The 19285-nt window shown below is 35.3% G+C and overlaps 1 protein-coding gene across 3 annotated transcripts in view; it reads right to left on the bottom strand.

Moving 5' to 3' along the window:
• Window positions 1-10482: 10482 nt before the first annotated feature.
• LOC149557441 (choline monooxygenase, putative (CMO-like)) overlaps window positions 10483-19285 on the bottom strand; it is a 168659-nt gene continuing 159856 nt past the window's right edge. For 2 of the 3 annotated variants that reach the window (XM_089832087.1, XM_089832088.1), the window contains exons 7-10: window positions 13494-13615; window positions 13316-13409; window positions 10933-10983; window positions 10483-10776 (exon numbers count right to left, since the gene is read on the bottom strand). In XM_089832087.1, coding sequence (XP_089688213.1) covers window positions 10636-10776; window positions 10933-10983; window positions 13316-13409; window positions 13494-13615 — 408 coding nt within the window. In that variant the 3' untranslated portion in view covers window positions 10483-10635. Of the gene's footprint in view, window positions 10777-10932; window positions 11001-13315; window positions 13410-13493; window positions 13616-19285 lie in introns of all 3 variants that reach the window. The other variant, XM_089832089.1, reaches the window with a different exon arrangement.

Genomic DNA, 19285 nt, shown 5'->3' with positions numbered 1-19285 from the left:
TCTCTTGCACCCTAATGATGGATCATGCAATATGATCTAAGACATTGATGGTAAAAAACTATACACAATCAAATCCAGAAATTAAAACTCATTTTCATGGCTTGTGGAAATCTCATAGATTTGAGTAATCTTTTAATTTCTTTTGAAAATGGTATTACTTAAAGTTTTAAAAAAAAAAAAAAAAAATTGAAAATCGCTTGATGATTGCATTGCTTATTATAAAGAACACAAATTCTCAACCTTGTCCCAATTTTATGGTAGCTAGGTAACTTGTCCTTCAGAGAGTGAATAATAGAATTGAGGGGAGAAACATTGTGAGGAGGTGAGGGTTAAAAGGCCTTAATTTTTCTCTTCTGTGGGGTATTAATCAAGGTCCAATCTAACTTCAAATACCATAAGGAAGAAGAGTCTTCAAAGACCATAAGGGCTTCCTCAAGGATCACATTTTCACAAAGTTTCCTGATGTCTTTTACTTTTCCCTTTCTTTGAGGATTGATTGTAGTTTAAGAACTAGGGATGATGAGTTAAGGATAAAGGAAAATGTATCTTTTTGGTTGGAAATCTCAACAACTAAATTAGGGTTCACAATGGGGGGTGTCGAGGTCTAAACAAGGGGATATGGATAAATGGAAGTTATATGATCTAAGTATGATCCATTAGTCTAGAGAATATCTGTCTTAGCCATGTCAATAATTTTAACCCTAGAATTGGTCTTGTAAGACAACTTTAGATTACCCTAAGAATCTATGTTAAGACTAGTAACACTCACCCAACCTAATTTCCCTAAAGAGGAACCAACAAAACCTAGTTTAATCCATCCAAGTTGGTTAAGAGATCAAATTAGTGTGGTGCTTTTGTCCCTAAGGGTAAAAAATATAGCCAGTTGGACAATTAAAGAGGCTTCAACATTTAACGATCTCCCAAACTAGGCCTAAGAGAGGACCCTTGTGTTTAGATTTGAAACTACATTTAATGGTTTCCTTAATATTGATATTAGTAACAAAGTATATTTCCTCTTAGTGGCTTTCTTGTCTTTTAAAATAATGATTAGTACACTCCTTCCATAGGACCTTATTTAGATAAGGTTTTTTCACCATAGATCAATAAAAGGGTGAGAGCTAGGATGGATTAGCTTGAAGAATTTAGGTGAGGGTCATTATGCCAAACCTGTTGTCAGTGAATCCTTTTGTTGAAGGCTTTTGTCAAGTCCTTTTTGTTTTTCATTTCATTAAGCCTATCCTTTGTGTTGGTATCTCCAACCATTGTTGTCTATTAGTGTTAAACACTTGGTCATTTACTATGCAAAGTGAAACAATCATCACTACACCTAAGCTACTCTATATAGGCCAAGCCATGTATATAGGTATGCTTGTACCAAGTTCTATAAGAGCCAAGTAAGTGTGTGGTCATTGAGTATTTTCTATACAAGTCAAGCTCAACACCTACTGAGTAGTTCAAGCATATAAGTGTTGAGTTACATAGTATGTGCCAAGTACAATACAGGCTGAGCATCAACAATGTTAGGTATCAAAAAATAGTAAGTGTCAAGCAATGCAAAGTATACATAAAAGTTAGAAATGATACAAACTTTGAGATAAATCATTTTCAAGATGACATGGAAGGAATATTTAATATTTGTAGAGGTTTTTATAGAGAGTTTTACGTGTTTATGACATGGATCAAAGATCCCTACGTTTTGTGATAAACGATTCAAATGAAGAGGCAAAATATGGAAGCATCTAGAAAACTCTTTACATAACCCTTTAAATAGAGAACATTTTAACCTAGATCATAGTAAGGAGCCACAATTGAAGGAAGAGAGTATGTTAGACAAGGACTATTATACGAATGGTGAAGTGAAGGATCAAGATGATATAATAAGTTAGTGGAAGTGTTATATTATCTTTTAGCAGAGCAAGAGACCTAATCAAAGCAGTGAAGGAGAAGAATTTTTTTATTAGATCATAAGAAAGGATCAGTTTGCAAAGAGAAGACTTAAAATCAACTTACAAAGTATATTGAGAGTCAACTATTGAATAAATTTTTATCAACTTGAATTAGTGCAAATCTCTTAACAAAGTGGTCTTAACATATCTTTGTAAATCTCCTAACAGAGTCTTTATTTTATTGTAAGTGTTAAATCCTCTAACAAGTGAGACATAGAAGTCTCAATAATAGGGTAGACCCCTCATATTATGATCAAACATTGTAACCCTAATAGGTTAACTTTATTACTGCAGTAGTGAGAATTTGTGGGTGTCATCCCCACCCTAATTTTACCTTCACATTGAAGAGTTTCTAGGTAACAAATATTGTGTTATGTCTTTATTTTCATGCATGTGATAGATTAGATTTACATGTTACAACTAGTTTACTCTTACAAGTTTTACATGCACAAGACAACTAGTGAATGTGTGAATGAATTATTGAAAAATAAAAGTGCTTAAGATTTTGATTCACCCCCCTCCTAGTATCTTGTTATCCTGTTTATACTTCCATCAATCAATAATTAGTATCAAAGCTTTTGGTTCTCTAAGAAAAGCTTACTAGCTTGGAGATTAGATCTTGGAGATGGAGGCTTATCAACTAGGCAAGGTTATTGACAATCAGGTGATTGACATCCAACTCATACTATAGAAACTTGAGAAAGTAATACAAGATCTAAATGAATCCCTAAAAAGAAGAAAGTAATTGGCTATCTAGGATAACAAATTTCCTATGAAGAAGTTGAGACTGGAGGATTGTTTGAGTCAATCATCCAAATGCCAAAGAATCTAAAGATCTACTTGAAAAAAATAAACTCTTGAATGAAGAAATTAGAGGATTGAAATGAGAACATGAAATCCACTCAGTAAGATAATGTGAAGTGACTAAGAAAATGAATAAAGTTGAAGAAGATAGGACTATGGCTGAAGAAGACAAAAGAGTAATGGCTACCAAACTTGAAGGAAGGATACCAGATGTGCAGAAGCTCACAAGCACTCAACTGGACATGATGAATCAACTGATGCTTGCAAATCAGGAATTGAATCATAAGGATGTGGAAATAGAAAATCTCAAATCACAAAAGGACATACTAAAGAATTTACTAAAAACTGAGAAAGAATCTATGAAGAGATTCAACAAACCAAAAGAAGTAATGAAATTCTTCGAAGAACTTATGAAGTCATTTAGCAGAATTGATGGCTTAGGACATTCATACACTCAGTAAGGAGAATCATCTAGGAATGAAGAACTGAGGAATGCAAAGTCAAAGGGAAAACCAACATACTATCACTATGGAAAAAATGGTCATAATGCAAACATTTGTTGAAGAAAATATGGTATGCAAAATCCTAAACCTAAATTTATTGGTTATTGTCTTTACTGCAAGAAATAAGGGCATCAAATACATGAGTGTAGGTCAATAATGAGGAATGTGTCTACCACACATAGATTTGAAGGATATTGCTATAACTATCAAAAGTATGAGCATAGAGCATATGAATGCAAATCATAGACAAAACCTTATTAGACAAATTAGAGGCAGAGTTATGCACCTAACAATGCATGTTCCAAATGGCACAAGTTTGGACATATGAGCAAGAATTGTAGGGCTCAAGTACATTCAACAAATCAAACAAAAGACATAGGTAAAGGTAAAGTAGAAATTGAACAAGTAAAGAAGGAGATGAATCAAAAATGAAAAAAGAAAGCAGGAGATTGAAATAGTGGAGCAAATGGAGCGGAGGTCACTGAATCGAGTGGAGAAGGTGATCATGTCATCTCAAACTAAGAAAGAAAGGTATGTATGGGACTGCATATTTAATTAATATATCATACATCAGTTCCTTACATGAAATGTGCCAAAGTTCATATTTGCATATATGAAGATGCATAAGAACAGATTTATAAAAGCATGTTGAACATTAGTATAATTTGCCTATGTTGACCAAGCATTGCAACATGGATCAAGCACTTTAGAAAAAAATTGGTACATAGGTTAAGTGGTATGGAAGAGACCGAGCTGTTAAATATAGACCTAGTTCAAAGGTACAAAAGTCGACCAAGACAATTGGATTCCACCTACTTGAGTACACAACATTTATGGAGACCCTAAATCGACCTAAAGAAAGTATATATCAAAGTTTGAAGAAATTATCTCACACCTTGCACAAATATTTCAAGAGCACAAAGCAATTTGGCGATTTGAGTAACTAGTAAAAGATTTCAAGAGCGATTTGGACGAGAAGCTTGAATAGGTGAAGATCTGAACTGTGCCTATTAACTCAGAGAACAAAGAAAAGACTTCAAACCCTAGAAAAGAAAATGATAGCTTCATTTATTGCAAGAATGAGCCAAGAGGTTAGTAAAATTCAATTGGTGAAGAGTGACACTTGTCCTCCACCAAAGCTTCGTGCTATTCGAGAAATTGCAATGAAAGGAAATTCAATGGATGTGTTATCCTTGATACTATCAAAAGTTATTATGATCCATGATGTAAGGAGCTATTATATGTGTAAGATCGACAAAGTAGGAGATTATGAGATAAGAGAAGCATACGAAAAGTTATGTAATGAAGGAATCTTGAAGGATGAATTTAACTTGTCAAAAGGAAAGGGTTAACTGGTGCCCTAGAATTTCCAAGGAATCTCAAGATTGAATGGATTAATATTACTTTAAGAAGAATCCATGATATGAAGTTTTGGTTACAGAATGGACCCATGGAGATCACAAAGAAAATGATTCACAAAGTTATAGGTTATCCAACCCTAGATAAGAAGAAAACAATGTGATGCTTGAGTCGAGAGCAAATTGAGGCAAACACAGGGGCTGCCTGGAATGGATGACGTTTGTCCATTACAAACATTTATGATCCATTAATAAAAAATTTATGGGAGGGTTATAGCTCACAAATTTTATTAGTCAAGAAGATTGAACAATGTGTCATGTACAACAGTGGATAAAACATGAAAGATAGTAATGAAAGATCATGAATATGATTTTGCCGAGCTTCAAAGACTACAATAAGAAAAGAATATGTTACTTATCAGAAAAGCAAAGAACTCAATGTGTAAGCTTGGATCCCTCGTTATATGTGTTTTCTTTACATTCAAAAGTACTTTCCTAGTATTGGTGATATTATTTGGGAACAAAGAAAACTAGTGACAAGACAAATAAGCGAATACATTACTCAATTAGGAGCAAATTTTGAGAATGTCATGGATACTTACTTTGAGGAATTCAAGAAAAGAATGAAGATGAGGATGAGAATACCTAAAGAATTGGTTACAATGTATTACAATAACATGTTTTCTTGTAGATACATATAATACGTTTGTAAAAGCAGTGAAGTCAAAGAAGGCTTGGTTACAAAATTGATAGTGACTTAGTGAATGCAAACATTGTTGCACTATTGAAAGAAGAAATAGACATTGAAGCTAAATCCTTTCGAAAATATGAGGAAGTTAAGGCCAAAATAACTATGAATATTAAGATAGCTTCTAAGGAGAAGAAAAGGGAAATAATGATTGAAAACCTAGAAGCAAAACTAGGCACCCTAGGCAAGGGAAAGGAACCTTTGCAGATTACACAAGGTCTTGGAGAGGATGAAGAAAAAGACATTGGTGATTAGGAAGAGGAAGAAGGGGACAACGGTAAAACCCTAGTTGTTGTCACTCTACCTAGTAAGAAGGCTAAAAGAACTAAAAAGAAGCCAATAGTGACACCCCTCTCTCATGCACCACTAACTAAGCCAAGAACTAGGGCATCTGCTAGTGCTAAGTACATTGCAAAGTAGTAGAGACTATTGAGCCCAATGCATCTATACCAAAGAGAAGTAGATTGGTCAAAGGACCACCCAAAGGGGAAAAAATAGTCTATTGATGAGTTATGTGTAGATCTTAGAAGATCTTCAAAATTATCCAGTTTTAGATTTCTAAAATATGATGCATTGAATAATACTAAATGATCCAAATTGAAGAGGTTGTGGTAGATACGATTGCGAATCATAAGCTAGCTCCAAGAGAAATTGAAAATAAAATACCCAAGGATTTATATGATAGACTAGAAAGAAGATGGTAGCAGGCAGAAGGAGAGAAAAAGATAAGAACTGACACTTTAGTCAAAGTTATGCCTGATCTATCCCAAAATCAGCAGGAAGTATTTTTGGAAAAGTATAGGAATAGATTTTTTCCTAAGTATAGAATGTTTTTTATTTTACAAAATAAAATGGAAGCTATAGCACAATAAGGTGAATTGCTTTGGAAAAGCATTTTTGGGTTATCCACACACACACACACAATTGCAAGTCTCACCATTACGAAAAAACAAGAAAAGATAGCATTTGCACCATAAACATGACAATAAGAGCTAATATTAAGATTAGTTTGGTAATAATAAGAGCTAATATTAAACATATTAATGCTTCTCCACACACGCACACATGCACGCGTGCACACACATGCGCACACACACATATGCACCTAAGTTGTCTCTTCATTTGAAACACTGCCAAACACGTCCAACCATCACCAAACCATGTTGTAGGAAAAGTATAACAATCTAGGATTGAGTTTTCAAACTTGTGTATGCCTCCCATGCAACTTAGCATGCATGAATAGCAAGATCATAGAGTTGTACAACCTATTTTAAGCAATCTTCTAACTTAACTTAAGGATGCTCGAGCTCTTGTTGTGGCTGCTTGACAGGAGGGTAAATGGACAATGATCAGAAACCTCAAGGTTATGATTTGAAACACTCTCCTACTGGTTGGGAGTCGGAGTTAAAGTAGGTCCTAAAGGTTACATGCATTTCCTAGGTGGCAACACTTATCCCATTTTTCTTTCTTTTTCTCCTCTCCCTCTCTCTTTCTTTGAGTTTGGATCCCTACTCCTTGTTGGGGTGGTTCTCGCTTCTTTTGTTTTTGTTCTTGTTCTTTTGTGGACACTGCTTGGTGTCCTGTTTGTTGCTTTCTTGGTTGTAAGTTCTCAATCCCATAGACCTCTGTTGGTCTTTCATTGGACATTAATAGATTTATCTTATCTTATCTTATCTAACCAAAGTGCAACCCCAAATTCATACAAACCATGTCCAAGGATCTAAGACGCCACTTTCCATTGTTAAAATGCCTCCAAAATCTCAATGCCTAAACACATGGATTCAAATGCCCCATTACAAGGCAAACACCAACATGTGGTACAACCTCAAAGCTAGATTTTTTCATGATATGTTTTACACCCTAAATATGAAGGAATACCAATAGCTAACATTCAAACAAAATATGTCAAACACACCTTATATTTGTGTCCCACTTCTATGTAGCTTGGCATCCAAAATGATGGTATAACATAGCATACTAGTTGCAAATATATCCTCAAATCACCCTTCTACCACATAAAAAAGCCTTAGTAATTTCTCCAACAAAATCTTCACCAATTTTATAGCTTTAAAGGACATCAAACACATCCATGATACCAAACTTGAAACTCAAATTTGTAGCAATGTTGTTCCTTGGATGGAATGACACCAATCTGGCTAGGGAGGTTTTCATCCTTAAAACTAAAAATCTTGATGGGATGTTTGTCCTTAAAAGATTTGGAAGAACTTAGAGTTCATTTCAACAACAAAAATTATCATATTTGCTAGTATTTTTTTTTAAATGAGCCCAACAACTCCTTATACATCCTTAAAAGAAAATATAAATTAGAAGATTCAAAAAATAATCAATTTGTAGTCAAATGACCTTTAAAAAGATACTTTTCATGTATAAACACCCCTTTATTTATCCTAGGTATCCACTTTGAGGAACATATACACCCTTTTATAATTGGTACTACATTTAAGTCGCTGATTTGATAATATAACATTAGAAACTTGAGCAAACATTTAACTAGTTTTACCTGAGCGCAAAAAAGCACTGAAATGACATCAAAATCAAACTTTATCACACTAAGATGATACTAGAGATGAAGGAATATGATTGGAGCTAGCTTGGTGACTATCTAAAACTTAACACCTCCCCAAGAAGGTTTGAGAACAGACCTAAAGTAAAAGCACACTTTTAAAACTGTCATGATGCTCCCAATGCCAATTGAGCTCATTTTTAACAACCAAAGTCACTACACACCAATCCAAAGCACTCCAAGAAGTTTGGAGTTTTCCTAAACACACCAAGAAGCTTATAGAGAAAACTCACGAACTAGCTTAAGGCTCACAAATCAATTCCACTCATAATGGGGGCATTACATTTTAATGTCCAATTATAAGAATTGTGCCCTTTTGTTACCCAAGGCAATTTGTAACATTATTACTTCTAGTCATCTAATGAAGTGTAATGGGAATCATCTTGCCAATTTTTAGTTTGTGAGTTTGAAGTTAAAAGTCAAATGAATTGCACTTTCCCAACATCCAAGCCATTTTGTCCCTATATTGACATGGGCTTTTCTAGTTCAAAATCATACTTTTGCACACCATACGCCAATTTGACATCTTTGAATTTTGCCTAGTGGTAGACAACTTTGACAATTTGACATTTTGGTCACCACTTTGCCATTTTGTGCAAAATTACACTTTTCAAGTCTTCCTAACACTTTGCCAATCCAATTGGGTATTTCAAAATGGAAACTCTCGCTCCTCTTGCCATTGACTCTCGCTCAAGCTTCTGGGTCTGCCGCGCTGGCTTCTATGACAGCTCTGGCTTTTGCTAAGACTACTGCTCATGCCCATTATGCTTCAGCATGTGCTACTCAGGCTTCCGCTCTCGATGTCGTTGATTCCCTTTACCCTCCAGTTGCGGCTGCTGCGGCTTAGGTTGTTTGTCCTACACCCAGTGCTCTAGTTGTTCATGTTGTGGAGGTTTCTCCTAATCGATTTGCCCTTTCTTATGCAGATGTCGACACTTATGAGGCAAGTATTTTTGCTCTTGTGCAGAAGGGGCTCCGTTCGGTTGCACCTTCTATTGATCGTTTGGCTGAGCTTGTTTTGATATGTAATCCACTTGTGCTTTATTTTGAACAAAATATTGTTGATGAGATCAATTCATATGTGGTGGATTACTCCTCTATGACTATTATTTTTCATTTTAGGGGTTTTTGGCCCTCTTTTTCAGATTTGCATGCTTGGATTTCCAAATATTGGGAACCAATCATTTCAGATATAGTGTAGATTTACCCTGTGGCAAGGGGTTTTTTATTGTGAAATTTGCTAATGTTGACGACAGAAATGCCATCTTGTGTCATGGTTTCTCTTGGGAGGAAAGGTTCCCCCTGATGGCCAAACTTTGGTATCTGACATTTAATCCAACTACTGAAACCTTTAATAAGATTCCTCTTTGGGTGCAGTTGTCGAATCTTCCCCTTCACTTTTGGTAGGATTCAGTCCTGGAGGCTATAGGGGATGCCCTTGGGGATTTCATATTGGTTGATTCGGTTTCTTCCAATGTCTATAGGACAATGTATGCTCACATCCTGGTGGAGATGGATGTCTCCAAGGGGCTCCCAGCAATGTTGAAGTTGGCTTCTCCAAATGGTTCTTGGATTTAGCTTCTTGATTATGAGGGTATTCCTTTCAGATGTAGGAAATGTCATAAGACCAGTCATTTTGCTGCGCGATGCTCCTCTGACAAGGTTAGATCGAAGAAATCACCTTCTTGGTGGTTGGGGGTTTTGGATGATCATTATACGGTTCAGAAAGTATTCACAGATGTGGATGGATCAAATAGCTCTTCTCATTTTGATCTCACTTTGGCTGAGGATTTTGTTGCTGTTTTTGATGATTCGAATGTTGTCCCTATGACAAATTTGAATCAGAATGTTGTTTCTAACTCGTCGCCTGCTGATGTTTCTGTTGATTCGATTGCTATCCCTTTGGCAGCTTTGGGTCAGAATGTTGATGTTGTCCCTTATTCTGGTGCTAACTCAGTCCAGAACATTGTTGTTGGTGCTTCTTTTGCTACGAGGGTTTTGAGGTTAGTGGGGATTGGCAGAAAGCTGCTGGGAAGGTAGAGGATGGTTGGACATTAGTTAAAAGAAAAAAAGACAAATCCTCCAAACCTTCATTTGATATGTCTTTGTGTTTTCAAAAGACTAGACCAAAATGTAAATCTTAATGGTCTATGGTTTCTTGAGTTGTTGCTCTCTTGTGGGGAACTTGGGTGTGTCCCTCTCTTTTGTCAGGTGGTTTTCCACAGTTGTTTTAAAATCTTCATTGATATATCTTTCTTGTCCTTTGTAAAAGGTTTCGGGTCCTTTCAAAACCTGTTTTTACTTAATCAAAACACTATACCAATCCAAGATCAAAATTGTGCTTTTTGAAATTACAAAACTGAAAAAATATCAATCTTTACCTTTTTTTTTTGACAACTTTGATTATTATTGTTAATTTAGGCCAAAGTAGACAACAAAAGGAAATCATTGCCTTATCAAAATGAGTAATGGACAATGATAATTTGATTGGACCTCTAATATATTAGGATAATGGATGCATTCAAAACAGTGAAGCTAATTGTGAAAAGAAACAAACATTGTTTGATAAATTTATTATTATTAATTTATTGAATAACAGCCATTCCATAGGTTTTTATTTTTATCGCTAAACAGCAAATAAACCACAACTAGACCTTTGAGTGCATTGAATTCCTTGGGAATTGATAGAAGATCAAGATTTGACAAGATCCTTATGTAATAAACAATGGAAATGGTGCATGGCCATTTCAACTTGAGGTGCATAACGACCACTGTTGTATGATGGGGACATCAAGCCCACTTGGACTCCTTCACATAATGAGATATCCTCTATCTGATTTCCACCAAACAAAGGCAAGTCTAAATATTGAGTTAAAAAGTACTCCAGGGAAAGCAAACAATAGTACATAAACATATGAGAAAAATCCAATCATAATTATCCACATGAATGTATTATATAAGAAATATAGGATGCGTCTTTTTCATATACCTGTACCCTTTCACTTTCTTGTAGACTCTTTTCAATGAATGCTTTATCATTCTGTAGTTCATGACAAACTGAACTCAGATACCACATAATTTCATGGATTAGCCAAGCAATACCTCATGAAGAAGAATTAAAACACCAATGACAATATAAAAGTACATTTGATGCCAGATAAAGCCGCTTGTTTTTGTTGCCTACCTAACAAGGAAGCTACAGGATTTTGTAAGAATCTCCTATGAATTTTAAATAGTAATGATACTATTACTTGCAATACTCAACATACTATCAAGGCACTGGTTTTTTATGCCATCTTGTACCTGAATAAAGTCTTATGTACCATCATTCTTTTCCAGATGTAAGCAGAAGGTAGTTGTCACAAGGCAGGAATATATCATTCTTTTGTTATTGAAAAACAAATCTCTACACAATGAGAATCGATCATGTGGCCAGGATTGTTGAACTAACCAGAACATTGGCTGTATCATCATAAAATTGTGTACAAGAAGATTAATTTTGGGATTATGTTACATAAATCTCTAATTGGTTTATGCCATTCCCTGATCATGCCGTGTTTAACAGGCAGAAGATTAGTTTGCAGACTATAAAGGAGCATCTGAATAGATATTATGGTATTTAGAATGGAGTACGCTAGAGAGAGGCAATCCCTTGAAGGAGATGTCACTTTTAGTTATGTACTAACAGAGGGTATTGATAAGGAAAATTATGGTAAATTTGTTGACTTATTTGTGATTGACAGCAATGTAAACTTGAAGAGCGATAAATCTACAAAAAAGTTACAGAAAGGTTATAATCTACAATTAACAGTATGAAGCCATTCAAAACATAAATACTAAATTGAGCATGATTGGGGTAAGCAGATGTAGAGGATTAAAGATTGGGATTTAGTTTGCTTATGGGTTTGTGACCTTCCTAAAGGAGTGAACTACTGAATCTTAGAAAATTAAATAAAGTATTAACCCTGTGCTCAAGCGTACAAGGTTATTGTAATGTATCATTTAAAAGAAAATATGATAATTTTTTTCCAAAGTGGCTTCACAGTCTTCACTATATCTAAACTTCATAAAAACTGCTGAAGTTCTGGCTGTAACCTAAGGAAATGCCTAAAGTAAAAACCTGATGGATATGCATTTAATTTTTCTTGAATCTGACACTTTTATGGCAATAGATGTCCAGGGTAAATGTGTACATGCAGTGTAACCTAATAAAGCAAAGTTAACCTCATATATGCATGAATTTCAATTTTTATAAGATAAAATTATGAATTGTGGCTTATGCCTGGGGATAGCTCGGTAATTTATTAAAAAAACTCCTTGAAAGTGTTCTGTAACAATGATATGGCCATTTAGCTCAAACTGCTCCTTTGGTTTATAAGAATCTGGCCCAGTCAAACAGAAAGTGGTAATTTGGTTACAGGAATAGAATGAAAGTTGCTCAACAAAAGATGTTTTAGGATATGATGGAGCTATTTCCAAAAGAGCACAGTAATGTTGCACTCCTAAATTGTCTTGAAATACTTTGTGAAGAGTTTATTAGTTCTAATAATTATTGATATGATGATCAAAAGGTTGCAACTTAAAGACCATATGCCACTTCTTAAAATAAGTAGGGGATCCTAGTTTATTAAAAAAACTCCTTGCAAGTGTTCTGTAACAATGATATGGCCGTTTAGCTCAACTGCTCCTTTGGTTTGTAAGAATCTGGCTCAGTCAAACAGAAAGTGGTAATTGGGTTACAGGAATAGAATGAAAGTTTGCTCAACAAAAGATGTTTTAGGATATGATGGAGCTATTTCCAAAAGAGCACAGTAATGTTGCACTCCTAGATTGTCTTGAAATACTTTGTGAAGAGTTTATTAGTTCTAATAATTATTGATATGATAATCAAAAGGTTGCAACTTAAAGACAATATACCACTTCTTAAAACAAGTAGGGGATCCTAGTCCGCAGTTAGTAGTTTTTCTGTTGGATAAACCAATCTATGTAAATCGTAGTCCAAACACAGTTCATTAACACAAAGTAAATTCATTAGGAATAATGAAGGTTAATAATATGCCTGTCGTTCCATCTTAGGCAGTAAATTCATTTGAGCACTAACATTTAGCAATAGCTTAATTAAATAGCTGATGCATTAGAATCATTGTTACTGATATAGATGCTTACACAACTAATAATGCAAATTTAAAAATAAAAATGAAAATCTTTTCATTCAAGTAATTTCATACTGAATAGAATTTCTCGGTTTCCATTATAAGTCAACTCGCCAACTCTATAAATAAATTATTTGTGCATAGAACAGCTGGATACCACTCATTGGTAGCATTCCCAATCATCAAATTAGAAAAAAAAACAAAGAACTGAGTATATACCTTCTGTGAAGCCTCAAGGAAATAATCAAAGATTACTTGGCACTTGGATGTTCCCAGTGGCAGAACAAGATTAGTGTCCATCCAAGGACCGTACCTGTTTCCATTGAAACTAATAAGCACTAAAATCTAGCATACCTCACCCAAGCCTCTAGAGTTTCATATATTATGATTGACATACCTATTAACCATAAAGTTCGGATGTATAAAAGCATACACTGCATTCCCTCCAAGCCTATCAAAATTCTCTTTTCCCTCCAGCTTTGCACTCTGACAACTCTGTATGCTTACCTTCTCATACAGCTAAATCACCAAATACACAAAATGAATAACAGTTAGCAGTTTTTTCATGCACTCAAAATTTAGATATTTGGACCAGATAGAAAGAACATGAAACTCTACTTAAAATATGCACGACCATAAAAATTAAACTTTCCGTGTATCTAATTTCTAAGCACCACTTATAATATACTATCCTTCAGGCTTCCTTGGATACCACCTTCTAAGATGGAGCCCATGTTAGCACAAGACAGCTTTAAGCATATGAGAAGACACTGGATCGGCTACATGCGATGCAGTTAAATTGGTTTGGATTCAATAAGAAGAAATGAGTTTGGAGTATGTTAACATTGGTATGCAATCCAGAGAAAGGGGTCTGATTACATGGCCAGTCTGCCCGTAAGTACAAAAGCGAATTTCCTGGGTATCCAAGTACCGTGCAGATACTGGCATTTAAATATTCAAACTTTAGACTGAATTTTTAGATATTTTGAATAAGCACAGCCAATTCAAATATGAGTCATAATTACCCAAGTCACCCAAAGCTCTCAAAGTAAATGTGATTTTAAAGAAATGATGTTCAGTGAAACAGGTAGCCTCAGCTGTATCCTTATACTAGTGATTAACAATAGGATATTATTGCCACATGAAATGTAAAAAGCTAAGAGAACAAAAAAATTGAAAGATATTTGATTGCAGGCAATATGTTTGAAGACCCGTTCAAGTTATTATCTACTAAAAAAACTCTGATATTATAGTGAATGACAGACAAATTAATTAAGATCAATTGAGTGTTCAAACTACAAACACAGAATATGCAACTGCTACATGCTACCCCAAATTGCAACCCAATTTTTGCACTTCTTTCACGCAGTCAGCGATGAAGCTAGTTTTTCAAACTGTTAGACACCCTTACTGATTGCATTCTTTCCCATGTTATTTTGACAAACAGTTTGCAGATTGATTCGAGTGGTTTCAGTTTTGCAAGATGATGATGATAATTTATTTTTCTGGTTACATAGTGTATACATATATGATTGAAAATACTAATTATGAAATGATAAATATATTATATAATATACTAAATATAGTTGAATCTAGAAAATTGAAATGCGATTCACAAACCATAAGTTCAAACTTGAAACTTGAAACTTCATAACCATTACCAATGACCATTGAACTATATAAAATTCTAAAACTTTTAAACATAATAATGATAATGAAAAATGAAAAATATAAACCACACATGGTACCATGAAAGTCAACCATTGACTATCAATTTATCAAATGACAAAGATGAAAGATTCAAAATTCATTGTTCAAATATGAATATCATATATCATAAAGATGCTCATGATGACAATGAGCCAAAGAGCATGAAACAGTGAAATGAAATACTGCATCATAGCCATATCAAATTGAATACTATCAACAAAATGACAAAATGTTAATAATGAGAATGGAGTCATCCCAAGTGCTCTCTAATCATCCCCTATACTGAAGTCCTCATCACTAGAACTACTAGACTCCTCGTGGGTAAGATCCTGATCCTCCAAAGGAATACCAACTAGCCCTACATTGGCTTCTGTTGCATAGTCACCCTCATCAATTTGAGCTGGATCCTTTGATTCCACATCCCATCATGCTGCTTGACTCTCCTTATACTCGCCTGTCTTGCGATCTTTGAGCCGCAAGAAACCATGTACAACAAAAAACTTCTCCGCTCTCTTAGAGATAAGTTTGTTCCTCTTAACACAGTGGATGAAGCTATAGGTGGACCATCTCCTCTCTACAGCTGAGGAGCTAGAAACCTGAGATAACAAAGTTGAAAGTTACAACTTACAAACAAACGTTCATACAATTTCTAACAAATGATAAATGATAAATAATTGAATCAATGAATCATAAATCAGTAAAGTAAAACTCTTAAAGTTAAGATTATAAAGGGGTGGAACTACAAACCTGAGAAAGCAGTCGGATGGCTAGTGAGGTGATCTTTGACTTCTGTGACCCATGACATTCCACCACAAAATGGTATTCATTTGTGCCATAGTTTTGAGATCCACCTTTGCAATATCTGAGTATCCTACAAGTTATAAGTTTACAACATAATATTAATAATATTAAAATAACTTAAATAAAGTTATAAGTAACAATTGAAAAAACTTATAATTATATAGAGTTTAGAGCACTGAATCAAAATTTAAGGATTACCTAAAAGACTAGCAAATTTGGACCCCTCGGTGAAAATCTCACTAGTAGTCTTAGTATCATACATCCTGGCAATGCACCGAAAGAACTCATTCTTCACCTCATCATCCTAAGGTGGTGTGACTCTACCAAGCCTAGGTATGTACCACTTCGGGTTAAATAAATATGCAAGCATGTGCAAAGGAGTGTTCAGCTTCTCCCACCTGTAGTGAATGATAGGCTCAATGTGCTCTGTATAGAATGCTAGAGTGGGATCTCTCTCATGCACAACAACCCTCATTTGCCCAAGCATGGAATCAATGTACTCATAAACCTCTCCAAGGCTAGGTGAATCTGCATCTCCACATCTAATCACCTAAAACAATGGAGTAATGATGGAGACTGTGTATTTTGTGTCACTCCAAAACTAATCACTATTCACTGTCTCCGTTATCCTCTTCCCCTGCTCTATTTTTGACTCAGGCCATCAATTCCATTCTTCTATCATAACCATGAGTTGCAATGATGCTTGCAACTCAATCATTCTCTTCAAGAGAATATAATATGATGCCTATCTGGTTTCAACTGGTTTCAGGAATTTCTTCTTTGTGAAGCTCCTAAAAAGTGCATGTGATGTATGGTGATTGCAAATAAACATTTGCACCTCTCTCCCATCATTAACCACCTGTATAATCTAGTCAATTTTCACCATGTCTTTGAGTGCATTGTTCATGGCATGCACACAACATGTAGTCCACCAAATATGCCTATAGGTTGCCTCAACAAGCCTCCTTGCAGCTTTGCACACATGTGTTGCATTTGTCACAACTTGGACCGCTTTTTTTAGCCCAACCTCATCAATGGCTTCCCTAAGCACATGGAACTGAAAATTAACATCTTTACGATGCCTTGAACAATCAATTGCGCATGTGACCATAATATTGATGAGTGGACGATGACTAATGTCCATCCACCCATCCATGATAATGTTGCAACTTGAATCCATTCAACATGCCTTCCTCTACTTCATCAAGATCCCAACCTTGTCATAGGCTTTATCCAACACTGTGGTCCTCAACTTGTGGTCACCTCATGGCACATATGATGGCTCTCCCTCTTTCACTGCCATAGACATCATCCTCACAAAATAGGGAGATCGAGCACGATGTGTAGAGATGCCATTTGAAAAGAAGAAATCACCAACAACATCTAATTGCTCCCTTGCGTGCATGTTCAATAAATGAGCAATGGGGTTACTACCACTACGACTTGCTTTCTGTTTCCCCCTATTGCTATCCCCTGCTGAACTATGTGTAGGTGAGGAAAACGATGGTGTAGGTGACATAGTCCCTGCTCTCTGATGCAAGATACGAGTAAATGTATCTCGCTGCCCCTGTAACTGTTGTATACTCTGTACCTGTTACCTAGCAGCCAAAGATCTAGGCACTGGGACTTCAATATCATTAGAAATGCCCCATATTTTGTTCACTTCAATTTTGTATTTCATATTCTCAAGATTTTCCAAGAATATGTATGTCACACCATAACACGTCCAAAAAAGAATGTGTGCATTAACTCTCATAATGCTGCCAAACCATTCTCTGCCACACATATTACACTTCCATTTCCGTGTGACCTGTAGGAGTGAAGCATGCAATTTTCATAGCAAATTGTTTTAGAGGGGACTTTGGATCATAAGGACCCCTAGCTAACTGTGTCAAAATCTATGAAGGGCAATCAATAGAAAGCACCCCTGCTGCAACATAAGGAGGCTCTTCCTCAAATTGGGCATCTAGATTAGCCCCATGATCACTTCCCTCAGGCTCAAGCTCATAATTAGATGCACTTCCCTCATTAATGTCCATGTCTTCTACACTTTGATTGGATCTAGATGCCATTTATACAATTGCATTTCACAAAACAAAAATGATTATGAATCACAATAAATTTCAGCCCAAGTAATTAATAATTATTTTAAAAACATTAAATTTTTAAAACAAACTAGTTTCGGCCTATAGTCAAAACTTTAGAAATATAAAAAATAGTAAGCTAAATACATTTCAGCCTATTTTAATAACAAAAAATTAATGTAAAAATCATAGAACTATCTACTATCAACAAGAATCAAGAATGAAACATTTGAAAACTAATTTTAAAATGCAAAGCTGAAAGTAAATACTAGTTACTAAATATAAATTGATTTCTAAAACAAAAAAAAAATTGTAAAATAAAAAAAACCTACCTTAAACTTGATGAGACACTTGCCAAACCAAATCTACTTGCTCCTCTTGATCTTGCAATCTCTTGCAAAATCACTCATTAAGCTCTCACAAACACCTCCAAACTCTTTTGCTCACTTTGCTCCTTGCTGCTACAAAACAATGAAATGGAAATGTAAAATAAAAATGAGGTGTATGGGCCTTATTAAACCTTGAAATAGACCTCATGGGACCCACACCAATAAGGTTCCCTTGCTAAAAGAAACAATAAAAAGCAATTGGAATTTTTTTATTTTTTTACTTTTTAGCCAACATGTCGACTGCACCCCGCGTGCACCCCTGCACCCCCACACCCCAGATGCACCTACATCCCCGCATCCCACCGAGGTGCTCTGACCAATGCGGCTGTACTTTTTGCATGGTGGGGGTACTTGGGTACCCACACCGGGGATGTATGCACTGGGTTATTGACCCGGATGCCCACACCCAAGTTACACTGCATTTCTTCTCAATATAAGGCACCCTCCAAGTTGCAGATTAGTTTGTTTGGGAGGTGTTCAGATTCCATGGTTTGGCAAAAACTATTGTTAGTGATCCAATGAGCAGAACACTAATTGCATAATTATGTTGTAGGGTAGCAGAAGGCATTGATTAAATGGTTACACTTGGGTGAGCATTGCTGCAATACCACTTAGCACATGTCAATTACAAAGACTTCTTTTAGAGAAATTGTAGTTACAAGATTCCTGCCTCGGACTTGACCTCAAAAAGTTGATTTTTGACTCGGACTAAGACTGGCATCTACACTTGGCAAAAGTTTGGCAAATTGAAAAACCCAAGAAATTCAAAGATTTTCAAGAATTTAAAACTTTTTTCATTCATCATTTAATAAATTAACATCAAAGAAACAATAATTGAGATAAATAGAATCTACTTTACACATACACACAAGTTTACATTGATCACATACATGTGAATTTCTTAACGATATAAGCTAAACTAAATAACGCATTAGAAATATCAATAGTGTCATTGTCAAATGTCTACAATATTCATGGAATATGAGATCCATGGAATTAAAAGTTCAAACCATACATCTAAATTAAACCTAGAGCCTAGAAGACTAAGGCTCATAATAGCCTATATCAGTGACCAATTGACCCCGCCTACAGTAGCCTAAAAGACTAAGGCTCAGAGTAGCCTGATCCCTTATTTCCTCTCTTTGTCGTGTTTGGAAGTGAAAAAATGTTGCTTTTTGTGTTTGTTGAGAACCTAACAATGTAAA

Source organism: Cupressus sempervirens, chromosome 5 (genome assembly GCF_028749045.1).
Source record: "Cupressus sempervirens isolate cs-2001-9-10 chromosome 5, ASM2874904v1, whole genome shotgun sequence".
In the NCBI taxonomy this organism is placed as follows: domain Eukaryota; kingdom Viridiplantae; phylum Streptophyta; class Pinopsida; order Cupressales; family Cupressaceae; genus Cupressus; species Cupressus sempervirens.
This window is presented reverse-complemented; position numbering and strand designations above follow the sequence as displayed.